The sequence below is a fragment of the Carassius carassius genome, chromosome 19, assembly GCF_963082965.1.
Source record: "Carassius carassius chromosome 19, fCarCar2.1, whole genome shotgun sequence".
NCBI classification, from domain to species: Eukaryota; Metazoa; Chordata; class Actinopteri; order Cypriniformes; family Cyprinidae; genus Carassius; species Carassius carassius.
Genome location: NC_081773.1, coordinates 23546175 through 23563593, shown reverse-complemented (window position 1 = coordinate 23563593; position 17419 = coordinate 23546175). Strand labels below are relative to the sequence as shown.

The window sequence follows — 17419 nt, the reverse complement described above, 5'->3', positions numbered from 1 at the left end:
TATACATATTACCTACAGAATGCAACATATATTGTATGCTTTTGATTAATAGACTGTGATGTGAAATAAAAAGATGGAGGCATTTCCTGAGATCTTCTCTCAATGTTTGTTTTGTTTTCTTCTGACTCAGTGCTTGTATAGGCTTGAAACGCAGGAAAGCACTTGATCGAACGCTTCAGCTGTTCTGAACAAAGATTGGCTGTAATATGCATTCATTCCAGCAGGTGGGACTAGAACTACTGAATTAAGAGCTGAAACAACACCGCACATCACCAATAAATAATTATCTCAGTTTAGAAAATAACCTTTCCACATATATTTCTAAGAGTACCAAAAGTCACATAACACATGAAACAATACTAAAGATTAGAACAAAAACAAACAAATAAATACATAACTATTACGTTTCATATGTAGTATCCTACTTAACATAAAAAGTATGCATTATAATATATATATAGTTATATTTATAGAAAAACAGAGTATGTGGAAACTGAAGTATTGATTAAGCAAACAGAATAAATAGCTACCTTAGCCCTGAATAAAGTTCAACATTACAGTAAGCAATTTCTGAATTTTACACTCTGTTTGCATTAGAGTCTGTTTAGTATATTTCTGAATAACCATGGAAATTCAGTTTTAAAAATGATTTGAAGCTAAATCAATCAATCAGTAATTAAACCATTTGACATACAAAGTGAATTTGTGGTTTGCAAATGTCAACACATTTCTTTGAGGGTACAATGATCCATGCAAATTTCTGCAAATTATTTTTAATTTTATTAATGAGATAGTTCGCCCAAAAATGAAAATTCTGTCATTAATTACTTACCCTCGTGTCGTTCTAAACCCGTAAGACCTTTGTTCATTTTCGGAACACAAATTAAGATATTTTTGATGGAACCTGAGAGCTCTCTGACCCTCCATAGACAGCAATGTTATTACCACGATTAACGCACAGAAACGTTGTAAGTACATCTCTAAAATAGTCCATGTGACATCAGAGGTTCAACTGTAATTTTATGAAGCTATACGAGAATACTTTATGATCACAAAGAAAACAATAATAACAATTTATTCTCCCTGAGTTACCGTCTTCCACCATTTTGGAGAGTTTTCTTTGAGCACAGAAAGTATTCTCGTAGCTTCATAAAGTTACAGTTGAACCCCTGATGTCACATGGACTATTTTAATGATGTCCTTGCTACATTTCTGTGCATTGATCATGGTAATATCATTGCTGTCCTTGGAGGGTCAGAGAGCTCTCAGATTCCATCAAAAATATTTTATTTGTGTAACGGGTTTAGAACGACATAAGGGTTAGTAATTTATGACAAAATTTTCATTTTTGGGTGAACTATCCTTTTTACATGTCTAATCTAAAAGTAACAATTTCAACCACAAGCTATTTTCAGTATTTACTCTGGCTTTAGACAAATAAATAAATAACTATATAAATAAATAAAAGTTATTGAACTATAAATTACTTAATGCACATGAAAATGTTTAACATCCATCCACGCTTCCCTTTAAATCAAGACTATAAACAAGTGCTGGTAGAAGCGGCATCACCTAAACTGACCGATTAGAGAAGATGACATTTCAGGGTTTGAAGTTTTCTGCCAATATTTTTAGCCATTTGGTAGAAGTTTGCCTGAGCAACACCTAAAAGGATGGCTGATCCAAGAGAGTACACTGCCATGACAGTGCAAATCAAATGGCCCTGCTGATCCATAAAATCAGCAAAATACGACAAGAGTTCTTCTGTCATGAGCCACCCTGAAGCGAGAAAGAAGAGGACACCATGTATAATGCCCAAGATTGTCACTTTCATCTGTTGCTTTTTACGAAGAGCAGAGAAAGAGCTTCCATTCTTCTCCATTCTCTTTATGTGATTCCACAAGTAGACAACAGTCGCACCGCTCGATGCCAGCATAACGCCCAGACAAAGCAAAAAATAGCAACATCTCATCCAAAAGTCTATGTGTGATAATATGTAGATTGCTAAATCTGGTGTTTCACTGGTGATGTTCACATGAATTGTTGAATTCAAGTTCATTGCAGAAAAATCCAAGATAATGCGTACAAGGAATTCACACAGAAAGAAGAGTCTGTCGACAAATAATGCCAAGTACACAAAGAGTCTGATGTGCTTCTTTATCCAGATCAAAAAAGGCCGCCGTACAGGAACAATCTGGAAGTAGAAACACACATTCAGAGCAAGGGAGGCAGTAAAACCAGTCCACATGGCAAAGAGAAGACCGGCTGCTAAAAAATTTTGTATCCATGAACCTGGATCGACAAAGTTGGAATAAACTAATAAAAGGTTTAAAATGTTAAGAACAAGATTGCATCCAATAAGAGACCACAGTAATACATTAAGCAGCGGTTTTATGCTGTTTACTGGTCCTTTCTGAGAAAAAATCATACAGTAGGCAAAAAAAATATTCATCAGGATAGTGGCAAAAGAAACAGGAACATTTACTATGGCAAATGCCACCATGCTCATGTTAACAATAAACGAAAACATTTTTTTCCACTGGCCTCTAAGAGGAAGATCTTTCTTTTATGTACAAAGGTAGTGTGAAGGCTCCTCCCCTAATTTAAATACATTTAGAATGGGGGAAAATGACATCTGCAAAAACTAGGCTATGTAAAATCTGAGTAATGAAACATGACATTTGGATTAAGCTATGGGGGGACATAAATATTTATTAAGTTCAGCTCTTCTCTACATTTCAATGCACAACATAATAGTTTCTGTCTGAACCATTTCCTTTCTGTGGTCAATTTGATGTTAATGCTTCGTGATTATAAATGCATTTACTCTGGTCCGTGGACCATGACTCCCATCCATCTGCATTTATTTGCATTTCTAAAACCAGAGGGCACCACATGACAAATGACACTGGTACACAAATAGTTTCAAAATTGTTATTTACGGTCACTGTCTCATTTAGCCTACTTACCCTCACATCGTTTCCAAAACGTTTGACTTTTTTTTTCCGTGTAAAATTTATTTTAATAGAACACACTGGCCAAATGTAAAAATGAGGTGGCATAAAAGTCATTGTAGGACTTTTTTTTAATATCATCAAAAAGTTCCATTCAAAAAGTAAAACTTTTTCTTGTATGTTATATTCATTCATTACACACAGACTGATATATTTCAAATGTTTATTTCTTTTAACTTTGATGATTATATCTGACAACTAAGGAAATTCCAAATTCAGTATCTCAGAAAATTAGAATATTACTTAAGACCAATACAAAGAAAGGATTTTTAGAAATCTTGGCCAACTGAAAAGTATGAACATGAAAAGGATGAGCATGTACAGCACTCAATACTTAGTTGGGGCTCCTTTTCACTGCTCAGGTGTTATGAGAGCCCAGGTTGCTCTGATAGTGGCCTTCAGCTCTTCTGCATTCTTGGGTCTGGCATATCGCATCTTCTTCCCAATACAACATAGATTTTCTATGGGGTTAAGGTCAGGCAAGTTTGTTGGTCAGTTAAGAACAGGGATACCATGGTCCTTAAACCAGGTACTGGTAGCTTTGGCATTGTGTGCAGCAGGAAGCATGAAGTGTTTTAAAACTTCTTGGTATATGGCTGCGTTGACCTTGGACCTCAGAAAACACAGTGGACCAACACCAGCAGATGACATGGCACCCTAAACCATCACTGACTGTGGAAACTTTACACTGGACCTAAAACAACATGGATTGTGTACCTCTCCTCTCTTCCTCCAGACTCTGGGACCCTGATTTCGAAAGGAAATGCTAAATTTACGTTCATCAGAGAACATAACTTTGGACCACTCAGCAGAAGTCCAGTCCTTTTTGTCTTTAGATGCTTCTGACGCTGTCTGTTGTTCAAGAGTGGCTTGACACAAGGAATACGACAGCTGAAATCCATGTCTTGCATACTGTACGTCTGTGCGTAGTGATTCTTGAAGCACTGACTCCAGCTGCAGTCCACTCTTTGTGAATCTCCCCCACATTTTTGAATGGGTTTTGTTTCACAATCCTCTTCAGGGTGCGGTTTTCCCTATTGCTTGTACACTTTTCTCTACCACATCTTTTCCTTCCCTTCACCTCTCTATTAATGTGCTTGGACACAGAGCTCTGTGAACAGCCAGCCTCTTTTGCAATGACCCTTTGTGTCTTGTCCTCCTTGTGCAAGGTGTAAGGTGTTAATGGTCGTCTTTTGGACAACTGTAAAGTCAGCAGTCTTCCCTATGATTGTGTAGCCTGCAGAACTAGACTGAGAGACCATTTAAAGGCCTTTGCAGGTGTTTTTGAGTTAATTAGCTGATTAGAGTGTGGCACCAGGTGTCTTCAATATTGAATCTTTTCACAATATTCACATTTTCTGAGATAATGAATTTGGGATTTTCCTTACTTGTCAGTTATAATCATCAAAATTAAAAGAAAAAAACATTTGAAATATATCAGTCTGTGTGTAATGAATGCATATAATATACAAGTTTCACTTTTTGAATGGAATTAGTGAAATAAATCAACTTTTTGATGATATTCTAATTATATGACCAGCACCTGTATATTCAAAGTCAAGTGTGATCCACTGTTCCTGCTGTGCTCTCAAATCAAATTTGGTGTTAGACATTAGACACATTCGTGTTTGGCGCCAATGGCGTTGAAGTACCTTTTTGTAGTTTTGTAGTATAGATATTTTTTGCAGTCTATTTTGTCATTTCTATAGAAGTAAAAACTATTATAGTTAAACTGTTTAACTTAAGTTTGTTCCTTAAACAAAGCTATAATATGGTTGAATACTTTGAATTTAGAGTATAATATATGACCATGGACCACAAAACCAGTCATAAGAATCTTTTTTTAGGTTTATACATCATTAAAAAAGCCGAATAAATAAGCTTTCCATTGATGTATGCTTTGTTAGGATAGGACAATATTTGGCCAAGATACAAATATTTGAATATCTGGAATCTGAGGGTGCAAAATGCATATTATTACTAATCAAAAATTAAGATGTGGTATATTTATAGAAGGAAATTTACAAAATATCTTCATGGAACATGATCTTTACTTAATAGCCCAAGTTTTTTTGACATAAAAGAAAAATGTATCATTTTGACCCATACAATGTATAGTTGTCTATTGCTACAAATACGACAAATGCAACTTCAGACTGGTTTTGTGGTCCAGGGTCACACACTTAATAAAGTGTAAATTATCTAGTTGTCAGTTGTCAAAAAGTTGTTCTCGCTGATGTTATGCTGTACTTATTCATGTACAACTTTCCAAATATAAAGATCCTTCATTATGCTTACTTTAGAAAAGGCTGAAAGTTTTCAAAGGAAAAAAAAATAGCAGATGACAACAAATTTTAAGGTAAGCTTGGTCTTTTAAGGCTGGGCTTAGTAAATGGTCCGATATTAATTTTGAATAAATTGTTGTTTAATATTTAAGAAATGAACAATTACATTAAACACAAACATAAGAAATCATACTTTATTTCTATTTTATTTTACAATACACTTCTGACTACAACGCCAGATTCAAGTGTCCATCCACAGAGGAGGGGAAAAATGCTAATGAAGAAAGCGGTGACTGATATTAAAGATTACAAATAAAGCACATCTCACAAGAACACACGCAAGCTAAAATAAAATGGACACCTGGAACATGGAAGGTGAAGTCCATCCTCTTATGCACCACCAAGCATCCATACAAACACATGGGAGGTCCTCAGATCATACTACAGTATCTTTATCTGATACAGAACATTTAAATTAAATAAATAAGCAAACAAACAAGGCAGCACTGTGTTTTATGATTATTACTGTTGTTCAAACAAACTGTAATACCTTGTGGCAATATTTGCTACATTTCACATGAATGCTGCATCCAGTAATATGGTTTCAAAATCCTACCAGCTTTTACATAGGTTTAGTTCTCCAGCGTAAATCTCACAACATTTCTCTGATAAAAACTATACCACTACAAAGCATTAAAGGGATGGTTTACCCCAAAAATGTAACAATGTACAACGTATTTTTTTAAACACACACACAAATTTTTTTCACATTGCTCTATTCCATACAATGTAGGTGAATGGGACGAGGGGCTGTTAAGCTCCAAAAAACACCATAAAACATACTGATAATTGTCAGTAAGACCAAGGAATCAAAGGTATACATGTTTTAGGAGAGTGCATGATATCAGAGTTTTCATTTTGGAGTGAACCATCTCTTTAACTTTTGATTAACATACATAAACACACATACAGATACCCCATCGCACACAAAACACAGTACAAACCAGCTGGTACATTATTCCAAGTATAAATATGATACATTTATGGCTTTTTCCATTTGAGATAATATCTGTGTGAGGAGTTCATAGTGCAAACTTTTATAATATAAAAGTTATACTGTAGCCCAGGCATCTTAATATGTTATTCTAATTTCACTGACTTCCACTTAAGTATAAACACTCTGCAAGGAGCTATGAGAACATCAGTTCATTAGCTTCACACCAGAAACTAAAGTCTTACTGTTGCACTGTGTTCAAATGCTAAATTGACCCAGACAGGCCTCTGCGGCTTTCTTCCTGTCTCACAGATAATGTTCTTTTTCTGCCAGCTCATTTTCACATTCAAAGGCAAAAAGTGGTCAGTATCCAGCTCCAGGATCTGCGGCAGGTCCAACCATGCCGAAAGAGCTTATATGCAGTATCAAATTGCACGCCTGCTGGCTAAGGTCGTCAAAAGTAGTCCCTTCGCCGTGAATCGTCGCTTATGAAGGAAGGGTTCCACTGAGCTGGGTAGATGCAGGAATGCCTCGAACCGGGGAGACCAGAGAATGGATACAGGCCATTACGCTCCAGGTCAGCGTTCCTAAGTGCAGGCTGAGAGAGAACAGCAATCACAGTTTAGCTAATCATGTGGAAAATTCACGAACTCAGGATGTGCATGACCAAGTGAAGTGTTTGTCTGCCACAAAAATTTTTTAAATAAATAAAGATAAAATAGCTATTGCAACTTTTTATCTCACAATTCTGACTAACTGTGAGCTTTAAAATTCAGACTTCCTACAATTTCTGAGAAAAAAAAAGGCACAATTGCAAGATGTTAAAGTTACCATTAACAAAAAAAGTCTGAATGGTGAAATCTAAACTTTAATTTAATTTTTTTCATGTTTTTATTCCATTGTAGAAAATAGCTTCCATATAAGACGCATTAAAAAAAACAAAGCAAATTCCATGGCTCATTTCTGATTTTATAATTCACTATAAATGATCAATGAAATTAGTTTAAACTGCTTGATCAAATGTCAAATCAAACAAAAGCTTACGACAGGTGCACATGATCACCTACCGAGTAATAAATGTCTGTCATTTGCAGGAGATTTTTGGTACTGCCGTTCTCCTGCATCTCGATAGTCTCTCGGCCCCACTCCATAGACACACGATTACTCTTAGGAAACTCGGAGTAGGGCGACATCTGAAGGTCTCCACTTTTGAAAATGATTTTGTTAATGTCATTTTTGTCCTTTCTGAGGATGCAGAGAGCAACATATATTTGAGACATTTTTGTAGTTTAAAACTTCCCAAGATTTATCTGTAAAAAAAACAAAAACAAAAAAACAAACAAAAAAGAATAGGAAAGCTGCATATTTTTTTCTAGATCTTACTTGCAGCAGGTGACTATAAGTGCAATGACGACAATCAACAGAAGAGCTCCTCCAGCAGGAGAGACCACCACAGCTATCAGCTTATAGACTATTAAATACAAGATCATTTTAGTGACAAAGATTTTTTTTTTTTTTCATTTACATTGAAACACCTATCCCACCTAACCCTATCCCTTAAGTCTGAAAATAAACTCTAAATAATTAAGTTCTAAAAATAAAGCTATTTTTAAACATTTTAATATCAAAGATTATCAATAAAAATATAATGTAAATTAAAATAAAATCTTACAGTTACTGCAGTTGAAACCTCCAAATCCAAAAATGCACCTGGAAGAAAAAAAAAATAATAATAATAATAATTTTTTCTGCAAAAACACATATGTACAAACCACATACTGATACATTTAAATCTAGTCATCAATCATAGTCATCACTTACAGGGGAATACATAAAGCGATCCTTCTTAAAGAGGCAAAGTGCTCATAATACCAAGTTTTACCAAGTTTAAGTACAAGCTAGAAAGGGAAGGAATAATTAAAGAGAGGATGAAGTCAAGTAGTGTCAAAAGAGATGAGTTTTCAGCTGTTGCTTGAAAATTGGCATGTTGGCATTAATGTTTGACAAAATTAATTAGATTTGTTTCCCATTATCTTTTTAAACCTTTGATCTAAGGGCTTATCCTTAAATGCCTGAAAGTGGAAATAGAGGAGTTGGACCGTAAAGTGAAGGAAATCAGCCAAATAGTGACAAACATGCCCAGCATAAATGAGAACTCTCAAAAGTGTTTAAAAAGCATCTCAGGTGCCACCTCATGAAATTGAGAGAAAGCCCAGGGTGGTTAAAGCTGTAATCTAAGCCAAAATTGACTAAGAAGCTAGAAGAAGCTAAAATCTGAGTTGTTATCTAATACTAGAACCATAAAAAAATTAAATAAAGAAGTTAACTGAAATGTATTATTTATTTATTTTTTAATCATTTTATTTTCTTTGATTTAGTTTAAAGAACTAAAACTGAAAAACGTAAAAAAAAAATACCACAATAAAAAATCATTGACTAAAATTAAAGTGAAAACAGAAAATAAAATCTAACATAAAATATTCCATAAAAATATAATAGTACATAAATGATACTAAAATGACGCTGGCTAAAATACAAGATCTTTGAACATTTTAACTACTTCATACTCCGTTTGTGCCATTTGATAGTTTTGAATGACTTTATTATTCTAAACTGTGGGGAAAAAACAATAATCTATAATTAGTAGGTGTGTCCAAACATTGATTGTTTACAGTAATATTTACTTAAAATTCCTTACAAAAGATATACTTACTCAACACAGCTCCCGTTAACAAGCATGAGTCCATCTCCACAGTCTAAAACACAGTGAACAAAATCACAAATTCTAAAGGAGTAACTTGGCACTCATTTGCACAGTGGCGGGAAAGTCCCAGTTTAAATAATATTCAATCAAAGAACTGAAAAGACAAGCAAAGGTTGTACCTCTGCAGGTCATGTCCTCTGGGTTCTTTTTAAAGTATCCTGGTTTGCACTGACAGTACGGGGTCCCGCTAGAGTCTGTGCACTCAGAGTACTGCAAATCACACTTGGTCTTCTGGGCCAAACACAGGCTCTCCGCTAAACAGAAAGAAGTGCTTCAGACCAAATGGCTTTCCAAAATGTTATTTAGGGGCTAAGAGAGCCCCCCTTCAGTAATGGGTTATCTGAGTGTATTGCGTGACTGGTATTATCATATCTCTGAAGTGGTGGAGTAGAGTGAGATTAGAACCGAAGGGGATGGCTTTGAGATAACAGTATAATGTAGACAGTGAACGCTGAACGGTACCGTGATAGGAGAGATGGTGCTGAAGCTTAATGGTGCAGTGTGAGTACGTCCGGCTGCAGTTGCTCAGGGACATCTGGATGCTGTTGAAGACATTCGTGCTGGTCACATTGGTGGTGAGTGAAAACATGCTCACCGCTGAGATCTGCACGTCTCCTCCATCTCTGCACAAGGAATATGCATTCACATGTGAGAACAAAGAAAAATCCTACCCTGAATCAAAGTTAAAAATTAGACATTGCATATAAGAGTAATATTACTGAATAATATGAATTACTCTGCAACAGGTACTGTAGGTGATATGAAGAGTCAGTAAAGTCAGTAAAGAAATACTTTAATTTAGAAAGGATGTATTAAATTGATTTATAATGTTACATAAGATTTCTATTTTAAATAAATGCCGTTCTTTGTATACATCAAAGAATCCTTAAAGTATTAAAGCTTTTGCAAAAATATTAAGCATCACAGCCGTTTACATTACAACATTAGAAATTTCTGAAAGATCATGTAACACTGAGAATTTTTTTAATGCATTAAAATATAAAATATTTAGACTGTAATTGTAATAATAAAAAATATGGTCCTTGCTATTTTTGATCAAATAAAATGCAGACTTGGTGAGCATAAAAAACCAAAACAAATTCAAAAACAAACACATTTTCCATCAAACGTTTGAACAGTAATGTAGACTATATTTCTAAAAATGCTGTAATATATTTTTGGAGAATCCATTAAATTTTTCTAATTAATCATTTTTATTAAATATTAAAATGTTATCAAATCAGCTTTATGTTACACCCCTTAAAACAGTTATTTCATGTTTGGGACAAATCTCTGTGTTTTTACTTTTTTGCATTAGTCTCTTTAACCAGGCCTGCCTTCTGATAGCTGCACAAATATATCTAAAGGAAAATGTATAGAAAAGATATTGACGCTTGGTTGACACATCAGTAGCTGCATGGTACAGTTGATTTTTAGTGCAACGTATGACCCATTCCTGCTGGGTCTCTGAAAGACAGAATGTAGAAACTTACGTTTTATGTAAAGTGGAATGCCGGTATCCATGGAAGATGGAGAGCGAGGCATTGAGCTGAAAAACGATAGACAAATGTATAATATTAACCTCAACTCCATGTTCAGTACATCACATTATCATCTGCAACTAATTTCATTCTCTAATTCTATAATGGTTTCTGCATTAGTTGATTGGCTATGGGTCTTGTGGTCCTAAGGTGGAGAAGTCAGGTGTGTGATGCAGTACAATGTTGCATACCAGCTGTAAAATCTCTCTGTGCAGCTCATGCGAACCTGAGCTTCTGAGATGCATTGAGGTGTTGACGGTGAAGGTGCCCAAAAATGTTTTCACTGCAGGGTAAAGCCAAAGCAAACATAATAAGGTTATCTTAGCGTTATCACCAAATTATATTTATGCACTCTATTTTATACACATTATTTTATTGAGGACAACTGACCACTTACCTTGCGTACAACTGCGCCCATCCTCCAAGTCAAAGCCCAGGGCACACTGACAGCTAAAAGAGCCACCGGTGTTGACACACACTGAACCCTTGGGGCACGGACTATTCACACACTCATCCACATCTACAGAAAAACACACAGCCTGATCAATCAGTGTTCATTTTTGTCACAAACCCTCGTGAAAACAAGTATTACCAGACACTAGACATTACTAGTTTAAAAGAAACGGAAAAAAAATTGAAATACTGACAGAAATGGAAAACAATACATAACGTAATGGATGCATTTAAATTAATATAATTTAATGTATTTATGCTATATTATATTCTAGTGACTAGCATATAAGGTATGTTAGATGCTGTTTCTGTTTGTCACTGCACTTTTAATATTCATTCGATGAAAGATGGTCCAGTCTGGTTGTTAGTGTATATTTAAGTAGGCTTCTTACGTTCCGTGCAGAAGGGTCCTGTCCATGCAGGCAGACACTGACAGTGGTAACTTCCCTTAGCTGATCTAACACAGTGGCCTCCATTTGCACAAAGCCCACACACGTGATCTACAGAGGAGAAAGAGATGGCTTGAATTGTTCTAAGTAAATGAACTGAACAGGTGAATTCACAAACAATGTTTACAACTGTAAACAACGGTTAACAAAGATTTTTTATTTTTGCAAATATCACGTTTACGACACTAGTGTGGTTGCCAGAGTGGTTCTAAGGAATCTTTTAACACAGTTACTAGAGTGATGTTTAAGAGCCTACCAAAGTCTCCATTTCAGTCTATGGGATTTGTTTGTCTGTTTTATCATCTGCTAAAAAATACTTAAAACCTAAACACTAAAATACACCATTAATTTGACTGTTTAATGTAATCTTTATGAAGTTTTAGTACATTATACTGCGGTGATGCATTAATTCACTTGTAGCATTTCAGTTTAGTTCTTTTTTTCCCAGTTATTTAGACAAATGCACACTACTGTTCAAACATTTAGGGTCTTTGAGTTTTAGGGTTTTTATAAGCAGCTGCTTATGCTCGCCAATGCTGAATTTATTTGATTAAAAAAATCAAATGTAAAAAAAGAAACTTAAAAAAAATAATATGTACCATTATAAATGTCTTTAATAATAACTTGTTAATGGTAGCGCATATACATTTATTATTGCACATTTATCTGTTAAAGCCAGGCCAGAACTGTAATATCACTGACTCCTCAACATGCACCATTAATACCAAAAAAATGATGATTTGAATGATGCTATTTGCAAGTCACTGTATAAGTACTAAAAGTCGAACATACCTGGAGATGCTGTTGACTTAAATGGCATCTGCGTGGTTGTCATTCCCATCTCTGTTGTACTTCTGTCCGTGTGATTCCGGGTGGTTTCCAGCACAGTGGTTTTGGTTGGGGTGCTCTTGCTGTAAGGTGTTGTTGCACGTCTGCCATGCGCAGTCGTGTTCCCTGGTGTTGCCGTGCTGGTCTCTAAGTGCAAGGTGGTGACATCAGCAGAATCAGATGTACTCGGTGCCTGTGGTCCACCAGTAGTGGAGGTAAGCGGACGTTGGGCTGTGGTGGGTGTCGTCCGCAGTACCGGAAAAATATCTGTGGTAGCGATGGTAGTGTGTTCTGTTTGGACTTGTGGTGTGGTGCTCGTTTGGAGCTGATGGGTGGTGACGGGAGGAATCATTGTAGTGAAACTGTTGGTAGAACTATAAACAGTTGATGCCTCCTCAGTGGCTTCCTCTGTAACCTGTGGCCTATGAGTTGATGGCATGGCAGATGTTGGCACCATTTCTGTGTTGGTCGGATTATCAGTTTTTGGGACGAAGGGTGGTTTGCCAGCATGGAACTTTGTAAATGAGTCATCAGTTGTGGTGGCTACATCTTCAGGCACTGGGGGTGCAGTAGTCAGGCCCTGAATGGTTGTCTTCTCCATTGTATGGGTCGGAGACCCTTCGAGTTCCTCACGGCCAGTTGAGCTGACAGATCCAGTAGAAAACACAGTGGAAGCATTAGTATCCAGGGAATTAGTCACTGTGGAATCTCGGCTCTGTTGGGATGTACTAGTGGCATTGTGGCCACCGGAGGTAAAAGGTGGGATAGATGACACAGAGACACTGGTTTCTGTATAAGACGTCCCACCACTCATCGATGTGGCGTCCATTTCCCCTTGATCTCTGTTGATCGTTGTAAGAGGGGGTGTTGAATTTGGATTGTCATTATCAGACACCTGTTGAAAAGTCTGTCCTGTGACACTGGATTGTCCCGTCTGTGACTCAGTGCTGTGGGAAAACGTTGACTGCTCTGTCTCCAAAGAGTGGCCTTGAGTTGCATTGGTGGCATTATGATCTTCAAAGGTGGGTTCAGTCTGTTCATGCAATGTAGATACATCTTCTACGGTTTCCTCCTTGCCCTGGGTGGCTCCTGATGTTCCCACTACCCAGCTGGAGGTTTGAAAGACAGCATCCGAGGAGTTGGAGTCCTCGGTGTACGCAGAGGTGCTGTTGGAGGTCACCGAGAGGACTGTGTGTTCTCTGACTCGGTTGGTTGTGGAAATGTAGGTGCTATCAGTGTGAGAGACAGAGTCAGTGGTGTCAATTTCTTTTAGATCCGTCATGGGAACCTCTCTCACTGTTCGAGCCTCTGTAATGGGATGGTGACTAGTGAGGCTGTGCGATGCTACTGATGGAGCTTCCCATTGGGCTGTGGCATTATGGGTAAACTCTCGCACTGTTCGAGCCTCTGTAACGGGATGGTGGCTGGTGATGCTGTGCGATGCTACTGATGGAGCCTCCCATTGGGTTGTGGCATTATGGGTAAACTCTCGCACTGTTCGAACCTCTGTAACGGGATGGTGGCTGGTGATGCTGTGCGATGCTACTGATGGAGCCTCCCATTGGGCTGTGGCATTATGGGTAAACTCTAGCACTGTTCGAGCCTCTGTAACGGGAGGGTGGCTGGTGATGCTGTGCGATGCTACTGATGGAGCCTCCCATTGGGCTGTGGCATTATGGGTAAACTCTCGCACTGTTCGAACCTCTGTAACGGGATGGTGGCTGGTGATGCTGTGCGATGCTACTGATGGAGCCTCCCATTGGGTTGTGGCATTATGGGTAAACTCTTGCACTTTTCGATCCTCTGTAACAGAATTGTGGCTGGTGATGCTGTGCGTTGCTGCTGATGGAGTTATCGCTTTGTCAGTCTGCAGATCTTCGGTGGCATCTTTTGAGGTCATCCTCCAGCCAGCTGTGTTTGCAGAGATGCCTAAAAGTTTTTCTAAATGTCCTGTTTTAGGGAAATAAACAATATATTGTAAACTATGTATTGTAAACTGAAAATAGCATTGAAAATAATGGGGAAATTTGAGAAGCATGTCCACTAGGGTGCGCTTCATGTGGTGTGAGCCTTTGGAAACCTCATGAACTATGTGAGATGTTTTCAGAAGTGACTGCGGATGTAATGATTTTGGGTGGAGAAAAATTGGCAGCCAAGCTCGTCTAACCTAACAAAAGCTTGGGCCCTAAAAATGGAGGGGATCTGACCCATTGGGACCTGCTGTTTCCTTCCTTCAGCTGACCTAGCAAAGTCCATATTACAGCATTGTAACTGCCAGCATGGAGTTCATACACATGCAAAACTATAAACAAGAGGACTTCTGATTATTCAAGCTTAGGTGGTTAAAACATAATGAGTAGCATTACCTTTATTGTCAACAAATCATCCCTAGATACTCCAATATGATACAAGTAAACAAAACTTGCTTTTTACCCAGTTAATAAAATATTTAGCAACTCTGATGCTGAATTTCCATTTCATTTTTTTCTTTTATGTTAGTCACTTAAAGTAAGTACAGTAAGATATATTTTTTGCTTTATTTCTTAGTGAAAAACTGCAACATGGCTCCGCTGTGCATGGCTAAAAAAATAAAATCATAAGATACAACAATCAAACTTCTGGTTTGTAGCAATTCATTCAAATCTGAATGAGATATTGTTAAATGAACGTTCCCAGCACAATATCTGTTTAAGTTGATTTTAGTGTGGAAAGCCATGATATGATTTTGGTTCATGTCACTATCCAAAAATTGACTCACTCACTGAAAATGTCTCTTTGGGCTTGCATTACAGGGATCTTTCGATCTTTCAGTTTACATCACGTTCAGGGATATTCAGTAAGCTCAAAGTGATGGGGACAAAAAACCCCTAAAAACAAGCAGTTTCTGTAGAAAGTAGATTAATATTATCTGGGCAGTAATGTGTAAGATAAAACAGAAGTCAAATACAGTATTTTTCTGCCTAACCCAGAGCAGACTGATGCAAAATACAAAAAGATTGTTCTCAATCACAGCTGCAAAGACCGGAGATTTTTGGGTTGGAAAACAAAATACATATTTCTCAACTCACAATTTATACTAACCTTTCTCATAAGTGTATCAAAATGTGTATCGTCTTACAATTCACTACAAAATGTTTTACAACAATGTATATCAGAACAAATTCCCTGCATTTAATTATGTTTACTTAATTGCACACTTTATGCCAAAATGTCAACAGGACAAATGACAAGGAGTGGAAGTTCTCCAAATTAAATCACATAAATAAAACAAAAACAATCACAGACATAAACTGCAGATTGAAAAGAACTAATTGGCTCAAGAAAGTGGAACAGTTTATGAACCAGGAATGGTCATGAGGTAAGGTCCTTCATTAAAAGAGATGCTCTTCCAAGTAATCTCATTAGTTCACAGACTTAATATACTTAATAAAACAGTTGTCTTTACGATTACTACTACTACTACTAATAATAATAATGCATTGAATTGAGACAACATTTATAAATATAATATATATATATATATATATATATATATATATATATATATATAAACATTTATTATTGGGCTTTCCTGATTTATACAATTCAGTCTTCATCACATGAGCAACTTCTGAGTGGAGGTGGAATCTTTGCAATTTAAAACTGCAACAGTTTTGTTTCAAAATAAACTTCTCAGTTTGGTCTACTGTAGTTTAACTGTAGATTAAGTCTCTAGCAGAACCAAGTGTGCTGCCTATCTAGACAGCCATTCTGGGCATCGCAGAGCACGGAAGTCTTACCCTCTCGAGCCCCAGTGGTGGACACACTGGCGGGGATGTCCGTCATCTCGTTCAGTCCACTCGATAGATCCACGGCTGTCGCAGTGGCCTCTCTCCCCGGCCAGGAGGAGGTTTGTTTTACACCAGTTTGGGTAAAAAAAGTTTCGGTAACGTTACTCAGTGGGTTATCGGTGTCCGCGTGTGGAGAGAAAGTCTCGGCAATCACAGTATCTAGGACAAGCAGAAAGACCGTGAAAACCACACGGCAAGCGCGTCTCTCGACACACGTTTCCATTATAAAGGCGACCAGGCGTACTTCCTAATAAATAAAAGGCCAAAGTGGCCCGGGTCACCATCGGGAAGTGAGTCCCTTTAACAGTTTCCCATGAGTAAATTCCTTCTGTTGGATTTAAAGTTGGAGATGAAGACTCGGAAGGGTTATATTTAATGCAGCTTGAGTGACAAACCGGAGCAGTGGGTGACTCCTCCCCTCGGGCGGGCGATAACGGTTTCCACCCCGTTCCTCTGGTTAAACGCACTTTCACAAATGTGTGCTCAGTTCGGTGTATGACACTCAAATGATGCCACGACAGGTGGAATTCTTAGATTTCCCTCTTAAGTCTTAATCGAACACCAGTGCATTAACACTATGCAAAATCGTTTGCTCCCCACTTTTAGACATTTCTAATCATTACATTTACATTTATTCATTTAGCAGACGCTTTTTTCCAAAGCGACTTACAGATGAGGACAGTGGAAGCAATCAAAAACAACAAAAAGAGCAATGATATATAAGTGCTATAACAAGTCTCAGTTAGGTTAACACAGTACACCTAGCATGGGATTTTAAATAATATAATATAAAGAAAACAGATAGAATAAAAAAAAAGAATAGAGCAAGCTAGTGTTAGAGGTCTTTACACATACACACACACATACAATTGCATAATTAATGAAAAGAAAATAGAATATAAAAAGATTAGAAAGGTAGTTAGATTTTTTTTAAAGAATAGAATTAGAATAGTGAGTGTTAAAGTTAGAGGGTCAAATAAAGATGGAAGAGATGTGTTTTAAGCCGATTATTGAAGATGGCTAAGGACTCAGCTGTCCGGATAGAGTTGGGGAGGTCATTCCACCAGGAGGGAACATTTAATTTAAAAGTCCGTAAAAGTGACTTTGTGCTTCTTTGGGATGGCACAATCAAGCGACGTTCACTTGCAGAATGCAAGCTTCTAGAGGGTACATAAGTCTGAAGTAACAAATTTAGGTAAATGGGTGCAGAGCCAGTGGTAGTTTTGTAGGCAAACATCAATGCCTTGAATTTTATACGAGC

At 37.2% G+C, this 17419-nt stretch overlaps 2 protein-coding genes across 5 annotated transcripts; both read right to left on the bottom strand.

Moving 5' to 3' along the window:
• Positions 1 to 1585: 1585 nt before the first annotated feature.
• On the bottom strand, positions 1586 to 2545 carry LOC132095672 (uncharacterized). The gene has a single exon (XM_059500798.1). The coding sequence runs from the start codon at positions 2528 to 2530 to the stop codon at positions 1586 to 1588; it is 945 nt and encodes a 314-aa protein (XP_059356781.1). The 5' UTR covers positions 2531 to 2545.
• Positions 2546 to 5479: 2934 nt separating this feature from the next.
• Positions 5480 to 16758, bottom strand: LOC132095424 (protein HEG-like). Of its 4 annotated transcripts, XM_059500399.1 has the most exons (14): positions 16108 to 16754; positions 14170 to 14278; positions 12293 to 14070; positions 11444 to 11551; positions 10996 to 11118; positions 10790 to 10881; positions 10551 to 10606; positions 9520 to 9680; positions 9178 to 9311; positions 9007 to 9056; positions 7966 to 8003; positions 7677 to 7764; positions 7361 to 7538; positions 5480 to 6891 (listed from the first exon to the last, which is right to left on the bottom strand). In XM_059500399.1, the coding sequence occupies exons 1-14, from the start codon at positions 16379 to 16381 to the stop codon at positions 6748 to 6750; spliced, it is 3333 nt and encodes a 1110-aa protein (XP_059356382.1). In that variant the 5' UTR covers positions 16382 to 16754; the 3' UTR covers positions 5480 to 6747. The 4 variants fall into 4 exon arrangements, 3 of the variants coding, with proteins under 3 accessions (XP_059356382.1, XP_059356379.1, XP_059356380.1); XM_059500396.1 differs by having other exon boundaries at positions 12293 to 14278; XM_059500397.1 differs by having other exon boundaries at positions 9007 to 9049; positions 9177 to 9311; positions 12293 to 14278; positions 16108 to 16753.
• Between the last annotated feature and the right edge of the window lie 661 nt (positions 16759 to 17419).